The 13,793-nt window shown below is 43.0% G+C and overlaps 1 protein-coding gene across 1 annotated transcript in view; it reads left to right on the forward strand. All coding sequences in view use genetic code 11, as the record gives it.

The window, feature by feature from the left end:
- Positions 1 to 873: 873 nt before the first annotated feature.
- EGR_02361 (Serine/threonine-protein kinase svkA) overlaps positions 874 to 13,793 on the forward strand; it is a gene marked incomplete at both ends in the record, with an annotated part of 14,688 nt that continues 1,768 nt past the window's right edge. Inside the window, 8 exons of the mRNA XM_024491610.1 lie at positions 874 to 882; positions 1,618 to 2,008; positions 3,718 to 3,875; positions 9,058 to 9,200; positions 9,333 to 9,578; positions 10,323 to 10,516; positions 11,991 to 12,121; positions 12,199 to 12,395. Coding sequence (XP_024354116.1) covers positions 874 to 882; positions 1,618 to 2,008; positions 3,718 to 3,875; positions 9,058 to 9,200; positions 9,333 to 9,578; positions 10,323 to 10,516; positions 11,991 to 12,121; positions 12,199 to 12,395 — 1,469 coding nt within the window. The remainder of the gene's footprint in view (positions 883 to 1,617; positions 2,009 to 3,717; positions 3,876 to 9,057; positions 9,201 to 9,332; positions 9,579 to 10,322; positions 10,517 to 11,990; positions 12,122 to 12,198; positions 12,396 to 13,793) is intronic.

Genomic DNA, 13,793 nt, shown 5'->3' on the forward strand with positions numbered 1-13,793 from the left:
TGCGATTATTTTTTCCCTTTTTCTTGTTGGAATTTAACCGAAAGTTGTTACAGACGTCCCGTGATGAATTTTTTTGTTGCACAAATTTTTGCATAATTCAACCAAACTGGATCATACGATTTTTCTTCGTCCTTGTCCCGTTAACTTGTAGTAACCTGTCCCTCTTTTTAGTCTTTCTTCCGGATTCTTGAATGTTTGCTGCGACAATTCGAATGGATGAATCCCCTGTTTTTCTTGAAGTGAACTGTTTATCGTGTATTCTTATCAGTTTTTACTAAACTAAGCCTACAGTGGTAGTACTTTTTATTACTTGCAACTGAATCAGAACCATACGTGAATAAATCTTCTGCATAATTTTGATGCATAGAAGTTCATCGTCCATATTAAGTTAGGCTGCAGCCACACAATTCCTATCACAACAAATTCACTCCTAATCTTGGTGCGCATTTGTAAGTTTTCCCTTGCGGTTCCTTCATGCTCCTAATTTCATTCTTGGGTTAATGAATCATTTGTACGATTGACTCAGCAAATCTTAGCTCATCTCGGCGTTCTGTCACGTTGGGCGATATTAGCGATATTGTCTCACTTGACGTTGCGGTATTTTAATTACTACATCCTGTTTGTGGTCTTTCTTTTTTTATCACCGAAGGCATGGTCTGTGCTTGTTTTAGTTTGGCTTCATGATTCATTTCCATGCTACCGCGTTCTTTATTACAAATGCAGTAGGCGAACTTATTCACTATAAAAGAATGGCCCATCAAGTTCCCATTATTAACCTTTTGTGAATACTCGCTATGCCGATGCAACCTAAAGATATTTTCATGATGAAAACACTACCGAGTCATTTCCATGAGCCCCTCCCCCCTCCCTTGAATGTATAATGTAAGTAAAAATTGAAATACAGCCTTACTTTACAATTAATTCTAAATACCTTAAGATGTCAAATGTTTGCATTAAAAATAGTGAGCACTAAGCTGGTGTAAACAGTCAATTACTTTGTCACGTAGTGGGCCTGGATCTACAATTTGAACATGATCTACAATTAGTCTTTAAAACGTACTTCCGTTTAAACTTGAAGCCAACAGTTGTTGATCTTAAATTGCTGTGGTACAGAATGCACCCTTGAAATTAGCTGCTATTGCGAACGAACTACTGCGAAGGCGCAATTTCGTTAGTAATTTAACTCATACGCTATTGCGGTGGCATTGCTCTACCCCTATATGTCCGTATTTGTTTTTGCAGCACTGCACTGCGTATCAGTGACATATCAGCCGTGTTGAACAGGAGGCCTGTTGCACGCATTATGCTATCATAATTTATCAGAACCTAAAATTAATAGCAACCAATCACAACTGGTTGCTAGAAATTTCTCATTTTTGCAAATGCAGGCCTGTTGACTGCTCCAATCTTAATTGAATCGCTAAGTAATTCTCCGATTTGTTTCCTCAAGCATCTGGGGACAAAATATTGTGTCAGGTCAGATGATATTTTTTTTTCTACCGTAAATTAAATCGGCTTGTTGTGGGCCATGAATAGAATGTAGTGCGGGGCATTGACATCTATTGAAGGGTCTTTTGTGTGTTTATGGTGGCTTTATCCCTCTTCGTTGTGTTGTAGCAAGTAGATCCAGAAACGCTGTATGACGTAAACGAGAGAATAGGTCGGGGCGCCTTTGGGGAGGTCTTCAAAGGCGTAGACAAGCGGACCCTGCGTCCGGTCGCCATCAAGCGCATCGACTTGGAAGAGGCATTAGACGAGTTGGAGGACATTCAACAGGAGATTAGTATCCTCTCGCAGTGCGACAGTCCCTATATCACTAAGTACTACGGCTCTTACCTCAAAGGCACCAAGCTGTGGATCATCATGGAGTTCATGGGCGGTGGATCCGCTCTTGAGATTCGCAAGGCCGTCATCATTGACGAGCCCAACATCGCCACTATTTTGCACGAGGTCCTCATGGGCCTGGACTATCTGCACAGTGAGGGGAAGCTGCACCGTGACATCAAAGGTTTGTCGCACTTCCCTTTTCCATTTCCCTCTTCCATTCACTCTTATCACATCAAATCCTAACCCACAATTGCCACAGACTTGCATTTGTCACCCTTCTCTTCCTACAAAACTTCGTTGCTTCGATGACAAGGTATCACTTAAGATTATTAGCGTTTCGGCTTTCAAAAATATGGGACCGTTGCATTCACGCAGCCTCCTTTACACGAAGAAGAAATGAACTTTTATTTGCCAAACTGTTGAGCTGGATGAAGCGAACGGGGTTTTTGGTTGTCTCAGAATCTAGGGTGTGCAGATTTTTAAATGATTTTAGAGTGTTATTTAATTGGCGTCGACTGGAATTGAACCGACAGTCTCAGTCGGGAAATTAAAATGTGGCGAAAAAAGTGTGATGTTTTATTCATAAACCCAGCAAGTCTTAGTAGAAGCGACAATTCTACATGCAATAGTTATTTCCGTGGTTGGAACTGAATCCACCGAGGAGGGGGCTATTCTTCATGTGCCTTTGGGTGTTTTCAATTCCCCACAGACGTAATATTCACGTATGGCGTCGCGACTGACAGCGCTAGTTGCGCATATGATTATGAATGCTGATTAATAGATCGATGTGGCGTGTGCAGAACGCGTTCAAGCGTTCATCATCCACCTCGACGCAGACCTCCATCGCATCACTTGAATAGGTCTCTTTAATTGATCACACGGCAACAGTTTGCCTAAAGTGCTCCCTTTCATGCTACCTTCCAGGTCTCCATCGTGCTTAGGCTTCGGGAATGCGAATACACTCGTTTTAACCCTCATCTGGCAGCCAAATTTGTAGCACATGGATTGCGTGAAGATCTGCACGGATTTTTATCGTACTCTTGTTTAGGTTTGGATTTCAAGTGACACTTGCGTGTTCCCTTCTCTGGCTAGGCTTCTACCACTGTTTATTCACTTGGTTGCCCCATTTCCACACCGTGTTTTAAATGACTCATGCGAATTGTTGTAATGCAATTGCTCGTAGTGAAACTCAGGCGTGTTTACCACATGCTCTATAAAAAAAAAAATTTTTTCTCAGTTGTTGTACTTGTTCATGCACAAAACTCGCCATATGCAATAAATTTTTCATAATTAGAAAATCCGACTCGTGAGTTGAAGCAGTAAGGAGAGGGCTCACTTGAGAAAGTGGGCGGCAAATGTGTGTCTTATTATTGTTACTATTTGTGACGTGTTAAAATAGTATTAGCAGTCGGCTTAAGGCATGGTCACAAGTATCTCCTACGTATAAGTCGGTACTCACAAGCCCCTCCGATTGTCGGTAGTTTAGCTTAAAGCCTAGCTCAACTTACTCTATCCCAACTCATTGTTTACTGAAGTTTGTCACCTTCCAGTCCTGGACCAATTGTCGCCCACCTGCGCTTTAGCGATCCTGGCGATCCACGCACAGGCTTTGTGATGCAAAATGTACTGCAGAGGATTTTTGCGGAGCTGACGCTTTGCTCCTCGAGCTCGCAGTCCAAACCTCGTCTTTGTTGCAATTTGTGTAGCATTTCTTATTTTCAAATGTCGCAGTTTGCCCATATGATACACGCCAGCCGTTATCTTTCACGCGCGCTTAAATGACTCATTTTGGTGACTCCCGTTGACCTAACTTAATTGCGAGTCCAGTCAATCTGTCTCCACTTCTACTTTAAAAACACTGGAATTCTATCTCGACAACGTCTCTTGCAGCTGCCAACATCCTCCTCTCAGATAAGGGAGAGGTGAAGCTTGCGGATTTCGGAGTCGCCGGCCAGCTAACCAAAACAACGAAGAAGCGGGTAACTTTCGTCGGAACGCCCTTTTGGATGGCACCAGAGGTTATCAGGGCCTCCTCCTACGACCACAAGGTACGTTCACCTACTTATTTAATTTATTTTTTTAACATGTACACTGGCCTTCACATCAGCAAGATATTTACGTTTGTGCCATCAGGAATAACTGCATTGAATTCAACTAAATGTAATTTAGGCGGGTTCAATCGTTTGGTTGATAGTTTTGTGTCAAATGTCCGTCCCCCTAAACATAGGTACACAATTTTGGAGGGTTTTACTGCATCATCCTAACTCCAGCTAAAAGCCTCCTTTTCCTTAACTTTGGTTTTTTGGTTTTGTCTAGACCTGGTAAAACAGACTTGTGTATAGTTATATCAGTTATTTATCGTGAATGTCTCGGGGTTATCAAATCATCATAATTTCGCATAAAATGCACCCAAGTTCATGATTTCCTTCGTAAGATTGTCATGCTGCATTTTCCACGTTTACCGTATTGGAGTTGGCCATTTCTACGCCTATACCCCTGCCCTCGCTGTGACTAGATTTTAACTTTTTTGAAATGTACTAATTGACTAATATGCTTTTGTGTTGTACGTTTCCCCCTCATGCTTCAACCGCTGTCTAAACGTCGTGTGGTTGGCTGCGTCAGGTCAACGCACAGCTTTTCTGTCAATTAATTGTCCCAGAGTCCAACATACCTATCACCTCAAGGACACCAATTCCCACCTTTTATTGGAGGACGTAGAAGAGCAGTAACATTGTATGTAGATAGTTCGTGACTCTGAAACACAAAATTGTAGTTGTAAGCGCTTGCCTCATTGCGGACTTTATGAAGTCGAATCCCTGCCCTGCGCTTAACATCAGCAATTGAGGTCGTCTAAGTGACACACTTAATCTGTGTCCTTTGTTTGCTGTTCTCGCAAAGGTGTACTCGCTTGTTTGCTTTCTCTTCAGCGTTTCTTAAGTACAAGCCTCTAGTTTTTTATCACCGCCTCGGTGTGTCAGTTATTATTGCGTGCGAATACTCCATTGAGTGATACTTGCCTTGCTCCAAAATTACTCCAACGTGCAAAATATAACGTGACTACTTTGTTATTGCGCTAGTTTTATACTCCATTTTAAGTGAAGTTGTGTTAAGGTCGTTTATGCGTTACGAGGTAGCTCATGCTCCCGCTTTAGTTTGCTTCGTGGTTTACATTTCTATGTCAGCATTTTAAGCAGCATGCGTAATTGTCTATCTTCATTCTCTAAAAGGGTTATGGGGGCGGTGTACTGCATAGAACTCTTCCTCATTTTGATCAATCTTTAAGAGTAAAAGTAGATTCACTCCCACCATCTCCCGTCTGTGTACTTTGTTTAAATCGCCTTAAACTAGTCATATTTTTGGTTTGTCTTTTTTATGGTGCGAGCAACTGTTATTGTTTCTGCAAGTAAATACTTTTCCGATCTATCTATGAGGCATAGCATCAGTTAAACTTGTTATTTCCAGCCAAATGTTTCATGTTTTATTTAACCTCATCTTTAACGCACACACGCAAATTCCAATCACTAGTGGCAGTCTTCATAAATTTGCCGTTAAAGTGCGGACAGTCACCTGCTCCTTTTGCAAATATCACGACCCACATTCCCCCATACAGCCTGTCCACCCCTTTTCGAGATTCACTGGCATTTTGTCTCAACATTGGATGAGGTTTATTCGTGTGACACGGTTGTACGATGACAGCTAGTTAGTTACCTGCTTCCTTTTTTTTGGCCTCATCCCCTCCGAAACAATCTTCAAGGTATGCGAATTTTTCCTACTTCCTTCTATGCCTACTCGACTCGAAAGTCTCATATCTTTTCACCGGCAACATTTTTGGTCCCCGCTAAAAACAAGTCGTAATTGCCCTTGCTAGCCCCATCAGACTTGCTAATTGGGTAATTGTGGGTACGTGGTCGGGATTGATCTGCGACGATGTGGTTTTACAATTACAACCTTGCAACAATGAATATCAAGTGTTTTATGTTGGCTAATTGTAGGTTATTCATACTAGCATATGAGTAGATTGCAAGTTGATGGAATTCAAAAGGCTTAGCTCATCCGTAAGAGGTCAGGAATGATAAATTATGCATCAAAATAAAATTCTTTTAAAATCTTATTTATTAAATAGCTAATGTTATTGGATGAAATTCCAGATACTGGTTTCTGTGGTAGGTCAGTAATTACGTTCATTTGTGGGTATACCACCTACTTGAGTCCTAGGCAGTTAGAGAATGTACTGTTAAATTATTTCATGACTTTCGTCCATATTTGTGCTCATCTCGAAAGAGGGAGTCAGTGTGACGCCTGCTATTGTTGTCGCTATAGGTGAACCTCTGTTGATTGCAAATCATGGCTTTTGTTTGCTGTTGTCAGCTTCAAGTGCTACCATCCTCCTTCCCACTTCAAGCTCCAAAACTGCGTTGTCTACAAGTCTTCAAAGGACAAGTTTGAGCTGGCAATTTCAAAATTAGGCATTTTAATCGGCTACTTCATTGAGAAATCCGGGTATCCACTGTTTGTACTTTTTCATGGAAGCAGTTTTAACGGCTCCTTCTAAGTTACTTCTAGAAGTTTGGGGATCTCCCTTGATTAAATGCACGCCAAAATTAAGTTTCTTTGCACCGTTGAATTTTTGCTGCTTACACTTGTCTATATGATAGAAATAAGAGATTATGATTTGTCGTTTTGTGTTATTCACTTGTTGTTGTGGTAGGCGGACATCTGGTCGTTGGGGATAACGGCAATCGAGTTGGCAGAGGGCGTGCCGCCCCACTCCGACGTCCATCCGATGCGCGTCCTCCTCGACATTCCCCGTAACCCGCCACCCAAGCTGCCTGAACGCTACTCTTCCAATTTCCGCGATTTCGTCCAGTGTTGCCTCGTCCAACGTCCCGAGAACGTGAGTCACTCATTCTCATCCCCGTTTCTCCTTGTTTTCGCTTTTTGTGCCACGCAAAAATTGCGAATCTAACACATGTAGACAACATTTATTTTTCTTTGGTTTGTAGCGAGGAAATTGGAAATGTTATTCATCTGCTTATCTTTAAACGTCAGATTTCAATTCAGTCACCTAACTGATAATAAAGTTGTTGCTATAGCATCCCAATCAAGCAATCACTCATTTACTTGGTGCGTGTTAAATTGTCCTCTTCATTTTGATCAATTTATTTTTGACCACCTAAACGGCATCCACTACTGCTTCTTCGACTAAACACCAGATGTCTTAACCTCGTTCATTTGTGGACGTATTGTGATTTATTATCGGATTACATTGGGCAAATTTGAGTCTGTGCTGTGTTGTAGGTTCGGTACTTCAAGGTACTTTTGAGTTGAGATGACGCGATGCTGTGGTTTCGCACCAATGTAAATAAACCAGTTCAGTGCGCGTGATTACTTCACAGCTGGAATTTAGGCTCAAATTCACTTTTCCTTTGAAGATGCAGCCATGTCCACATTTTCCTTTCATTTGCCTTCGCCTACAGTAGTACTGTTCGCCACTTCCGTGCTTACTGTCACATGTCTTCTCTTTGTATACACGCCCATACACACCTACCGTTTCGGTGCGGTACCTTGGGACTTCGATTCCGTGCTATGGCACTTGTGTGTGCGCTTTTTCTCGTAATGAAAAAATTTCTAAAGCATTAGAATGCCGAAAATTCGACTTCTTCTGAATGGTTACTTTGAATTTTGATGAGTAAAGTGGTGAGTTCTCACTACGGCTATTCTCAACTTTTGGATCACAACCTATTCATAACGGGGAACATTTCGTGATTTTCGTTTGTCAATGTTTGTTTTTAACGGAACTGGAAGGAGTGCTGCTTCTCCAATCAATCGGTCCCTTAGCACTGGCTTAATGAAATTGTTTTTTTTCTTCTAATGTGTGTGTGTGTGTGTGGGAGGGTAGTGGAAGGAGATTTGCTTGCACCTGCCTGCCTGTTTGGGTGCTTATGTCTAATGGCATTGTCTAGACCTTGGGCCCTATAGACTAATTTTCCTGCCGGTTGTGGCGTTTCAGTCTAACTTGTGCATTGGTGTTGCTCCAGTCAGTGCGACGAAGCGAAGGAGTTTGTCGAGCCTAAGTATTCATTGCTCAACCGTCTTACTGGTGGCCGTGGTTCGGCGCTAGACAGGACCTCCTCTGCAACAGGCATTTGATTGGCTCACCCACTAGTTTGCCTTCTTCAGCCTTATTTATTTCCCCAATCTACTGCTAATGCTGCTGTTGATGCTCTTGCAAATTGTCCCCAAGCACCGAGCTTTTCGTGAAAATTGAGCCTATTTCTAATGCTACTCTTCATCAGTGCAGGTAGTAGGGGGGTTGTTAAGCCGAAGCTAATTGCCGAATAATGCTAATTCCCACTATTGCATCACTTTGGGTTGACGCAAGAGGTTAATGTAGTGGTGGAATTGTAATGGCACTTTAGAATAAAATGTACGGTTCTGTGGCTTTTACACTCCCCAACTAATATCGCTTTTTCGTACCGTGCAGCCCAGTCCCTCATTACTGGATCGAGTCATGTATATGGGCAATGTATACTCGGTTGAATTTAATTTTCTATCCGCGTTTGGAGGTAGAAATATGCTTTCTAGTGTAATATGTTGTTTGCAAACGTGCTCAAGTTTTCCTTGCATACGCTAGAAGGCGACGGGCTTGTGAATAAATGCCATGGAGGGACCGAGGAGCTGGATGGCTGGAAACATATTTGGTCTAATTGGGGCTCACCATAGCCGAAACAACAGGAAAAAACACGGGCGGCTAAAGAAACGCTCAATGTAAATGCCTCATTGGTTAATTTGTGTCTCATTGAAAAGCGGCTTATTTTCTGATGTAGGAGTTTGACTTACTCATTCGTCCCTCTCTGTGAAAGACGGCTATTGTTATACTAGCCACATTTAGTACTTTATACGGACCGCTTCATTCATCGCTTTCGTTCTGTTTGATGCAGTGCATGTGTGTCCTTTCCAATTTCTCTGCTTTTTGGGCTCTAATTCAGGAATTTGCCTTTGGTAAGATATTGGAGGTGCTTACTCATATTCTTATCAGTCTTTTTAAACAAAAGTAGTGGCCGGATAGTTGCTTTTTTGTGGAAAATGCATCATCCATGTCACTTATTGAATACTATCTTTACCCCCCATTGCCCAAATGCGGTGAAGTCTAATTGACCCCCTCGTTTCGTGTTCGTTTCGTTTTATAGCAACGCATATATATTTGCTTTCTTTTGTATCCACTAACAGCGTTACTCGGCCCAGGAGTTGTTAAAGCATTCATTCGTGAAGAAACCCCGCAGGACAGTCTACCTACAAGAGCTAATAGAAGCCTATCGAGCCGCACAACTTCGTGGTACTTCTGATGAAGACGATGATGACTCTGATACCGTGTAAGTCTCTTGTTAACGTCTTTAATACCTATTTATATCGGCATCAAGGTAGCGCTTGGGTAACCTTAATTATCGCTTCCCTCTCATGTCGCGAAACTAGTGAGTTTCATGGCCTCACCATTTCCCTTTAAGTTTGGCGCGACAGCATAGCGACAATTTGAATGGACATGTGCCCACTTTCAAATGGAACTTTAACACCGTCAAGATGCCCACTAACGCATCTGTTGTGGCACAATTTGGTGGGAGTGGCGGCGGCAGCACTAGTGGAGGTGGTGGCGTGGTCCTTCCATCAGTTCCCGCCCATGGTTCGCCCTCGCCAAAAAAGCCAATCACATCTCAGATGCCACCTCCTGGTCGCAATTTCACTCCACCTGCTGTGTAAGTCAACTACTACTTTCATCTCCAGGTAATTTCGGAGAGGCACGAAAACAAACGCGTGCCTTATTTTTGTATCACAAGTATTATTTACCCGCTGGTTTATTTTCAGTTCACATTCTTTATATCCCACACAGTCAATAAATATCAAGATTAATTCGGCATCCAGGAAAGATTTTTATGGTTTAATTTCAGGCGGCACTTGGTTTAGGTGGCGCCGCTCTATAGTACAAATGTCCTCGGAAATATGAACACCGGGTAGGGTTAATGCACAAGCACGCATAAGAAGGCGGAAGCTAAAGCGAAAGGTGGTCGGTGCGAATTCCGCCGAACATTTGATGCAATGACTGTCCTTTGTTCGTGCGGAACGGGGATACCTGTGTGTAGAAATGCTTCGTTTATTGACTTTAAATGCTGGGATTGCGCATTCTTTGGTGGTAAAACGCAGTAAAATACCGGTACCAGTGTGATATGAGGGGAAAAGTCTTATCCGTTTGACTTTTACGGTAAGTCTATATGCAACATTTGATATCCTCTGCATCTGGTGGGAATGAGGAAGGTACGGATGGACTTACAATCAAAATAAATAATGCGGCCTACGGGCTTGATGTCACTAGTCTATGTTAAGTACTCATCCTTTGATTGGCATGGTGCGATATAGTAAATAGTCAGATCTTGGTGCTTCGAGCTGAGAATCCGGGCAATGGGAGCATGTTGTAATCAACGTTTTTTGGTATTATGTTGTAGACCCGATGGTGGGTTGGCAGGTCAGCGCCAGTCGTGGTTCGCGGGTCAGCAGCCAGCGTCACGGTTTTCGGAGACGCCAAATCGTACGCCTCCGACCGCCGCAGCCAACCACCGCGCACCACCTCACTTCATCAATGACGCGCGCTCCCCGAACAAACAGACCGTCCCGCCCCTCGTTCCTAACCGCCCAAATGGTATATCATTACTCGTGTCTCTTAGTACTTTTCATCATGGCCGTCTGATTTGTCTTGGTTTTAGTATTTTGCTTTGGATGCTCAAAGGATGGGAATGCACCATTCATTGCTGCCAAGATCTGCGTTTCGCATCCTTGTGATTTCTGGTCCGCTTGTGGTCATTCTTTATTCTGCTCTGGGTGCTCATTGAGTGATAATGTCCCACCTAATCTACACAAGTTCAAGCAATTCTTTTGCCTTTCGCCCAGATGCTAATGGGCTAGGGTTATGTCATTTCGCGTCGTTGGAGGTTGCGCCAACTGTCCCGGAGTATTACTGGATTCTTAGTGTATGGAGCCCTTCTTCTAATCCACCATTAGTCTTTCGTTTTTTGCTGTTTCGTTGCATATATGCACCCAAGGGCTGCACTTAAGTGTGTGGACTTGCTTCTCACCATTAGACTGTGAGCTTGTGCTTTTTGTTGGTCCAAAATTACCCAATCGTCTTTCCATTTACTCACAAACCATCGCAGGACCCGTTTGATGCGTACTTGTGTTCTTTCGTTATTACTGAACAGTCGCTTTGGTCGCGTACCCTCCTATGATTCCACTAGCGCTTAGATCTTTCTCTTTTGGTACTTTAAAATTGGCAGTGTACTATTCAACGGGCTCAACGAATGTTCCAGTGTGTTTAGACTCACATAACCTTTTTGTTTAGGCAACTTCCTTTACAGCGAGTAACGGTATGCCGCCTACTAACTTTTCCAATGGTTACACTTCACAACCTTAAGTTGTGAATCCTCATTCTATTTCAACATCATTAAGCTTAGGTCATATTAATAGCCACCTATTTAGTCATCATCCCAGTACAGATAATTTGGTGAAGGTTGCAGTCAAGACTTCTGCGCATAGGTTCTCTTAGCTTGCGCACTTTTATCACGTCTTTGCACTCACAAATTGACTATAAATTTACTTTTTTAATCGCCTCTCCAGCTTCACCCCTTATGAAGACTTATTCCTTCGCTTTCAACACCACTTCATTGCCTTATTTTTCCAAAGTACTGCCCAGTTTTGTGCAAAAGCGTCTAGGCGGTTCAAACTAGTACCTCCTTGTTGAGTTGCGACTTTTACTTAATGGAATTACCCGTTACGCGTGCCAAAATTTATATTCCCTGCTGATTGCCATGATGTGGTTGTTAACAGGCAAGTTTTAACTTGTTCCAGTCAAACCTTACACATGGTGTTATGTACCCTCAACTGTTTTCCGTTCACTTTAATTTGTGTTCTATGCATGTTTTTTCCGCGGTTATCATGATTATCAACTTTTCCATGGCATCGGGGTTACTCTTAATGAAGGTACTCACCATACGTGTATATGATAGAGGTAAAGCTCGCCACTCTAGATTGCAACAACGCTGATCGTGGTTGTGAAGAGAGACCGTAATGGAAAGGACAGTAAATGTATTTTAAGTATTTGCTGCCATTTCGCTTTACAGCGGGGCCAGCTGGCCTTTCGTCGTCTGCAGCAGGTTTAGCGCTTCGCTCATCGTCAGCTAATCCCATCCCCAACTCTTCCTCACCCAAAAGTGGCGACTTCAAAACTCACATTCGCCCCTTGCTGCTTGACGTAAGTCACTGTTGTCGCGTCTAGAGTTGGTTCCTTTCTCGTGCACACCCATTATCCCTTGTGTTTGTGCTTTGCAGATCCAGCGGATGTACGAAAACGTGGCCTCCAACCACTCTTTCTGTATCGACTCGCTCACCCGCTCCTTCGATCGCGCGGACACGCAAATTGCCAGCTTTACCAAGTCCTTTGTCATCGAGCTCACCCGACAAATCCTTAATAACGACCCTAGTATCACTGGAGAGCGCAAGGAACAGGCCATTCGTCGAGCCATGAGGTAAGTGTTACTTGTTGAATATTTCTGGTGTTGAGGCGATTTTGTAGTCTTTTAAGTGAAGCATCTTACTGTCATGGCGACCTCGATTTTTGTATCCAGTTGCCATCTCCATACTTCGATTTCGCAAGCATGTGGGTACACAAGGTAGTTCATATGCAGTTCAAAATTTCTTGAGTGAGATTAGTACATTCTTTGAGACAATCTACAAAGCAATCTCCCCGTTGTCTCCTCCTTGGATGAATGAATCATACAGGATATCAGACACTCGCGGTAGGGGTGGTTGGCTTTAGCTGTGGCAATATCAGCAGAGGCGTCCCGCCTGCGAGCTGCGGCTATTGACTTTGTCCTGGTCGACGCTGATTCGTAGGACACAAGTGAGTGTAATCGCGGCCGTTTAGTTCAGCACTGGGTTGCAGGAAAAGCCGTTAAGCTGCTCTCCTATTAGTTAGTTTGTAATGCCTTTTCTCTTTCATATATGTGTAGAGCTTAAATCTTTCCAAGTTTAGTGAAAATTACGAAGGTATGTTTCGGCAGGGAATTGGCTTAACCTCATGAATTTCACGATCCTACATCTGATGAATTGGATTCTCACTAAACTTTCCAACCGCTCCTTGTCTCGGTTGCATTTTATATTCGTTGTTATACTAACTTTTAAAGAGTACTTGGGCAATGTTTTAAATTTTCGTTAGAATAATTAGCAATCTGAGGAATCTATGCACAAGCCCGATTAAATAATGTCATTCCACTTTTGTTACTTAAATTTAATAAGTAGTGCCTTTTTGCAAGGTGGTTTGTTTGTTTTTTAGTCATCTGGAGTGAAGGGTCATGGCCCGTGCTCGGGAGGCTGGTGCGGTTGTCGTGAGTTTCACCTTTGCTTTCCCCATCTTTTCCATAAATTTCCTCAGACATAATAGTAGCGTGGGTAGATGTCCACACGCGTCTCTGTACACACACAAGCAAATACCCCCACATACACACCTAGTCAACATGCATACTTACCTGAGGATACGCGCGCTGCCTTAGTTGCTTCCTTGATTTGCGGCCCCTCACTTCCTCCATCAGTCTGTTGTTATTAGTTACTGTTTGTGAAATTTGTTACTCCAATCAATCTCCTTCCTCCCATCTGCTACACCCTCTCTTTTGAAACTCACTTTCACCTTTTATCTCCACCTCCTACCCCCTGTCCCCCTCTCTCCCATGGTCGTAGTGACACCGAGCAAGCAAACACGAACTACAACTACTCTTACACGAACGCCTGTTCTGTAACAAAATTGTAAAGGAATCTGCCTTTTTCCTGGCTTGTTTGTCTTTGGGATGTGGTGGTACTTCAACACAAGTGTTTTGCCCTATACTGCCTACCCTCCCATGCGGTTGATTTAAGCCGAAACACGCCAAATG

Source organism: Echinococcus granulosus (genome assembly GCF_000524195.1).
Source record: "Echinococcus granulosus chromosome Unknown EG_S00010, whole genome shotgun sequence".
Taxonomy (NCBI): domain Eukaryota; kingdom Metazoa; phylum Platyhelminthes; class Cestoda; order Cyclophyllidea; family Taeniidae; genus Echinococcus; species Echinococcus granulosus.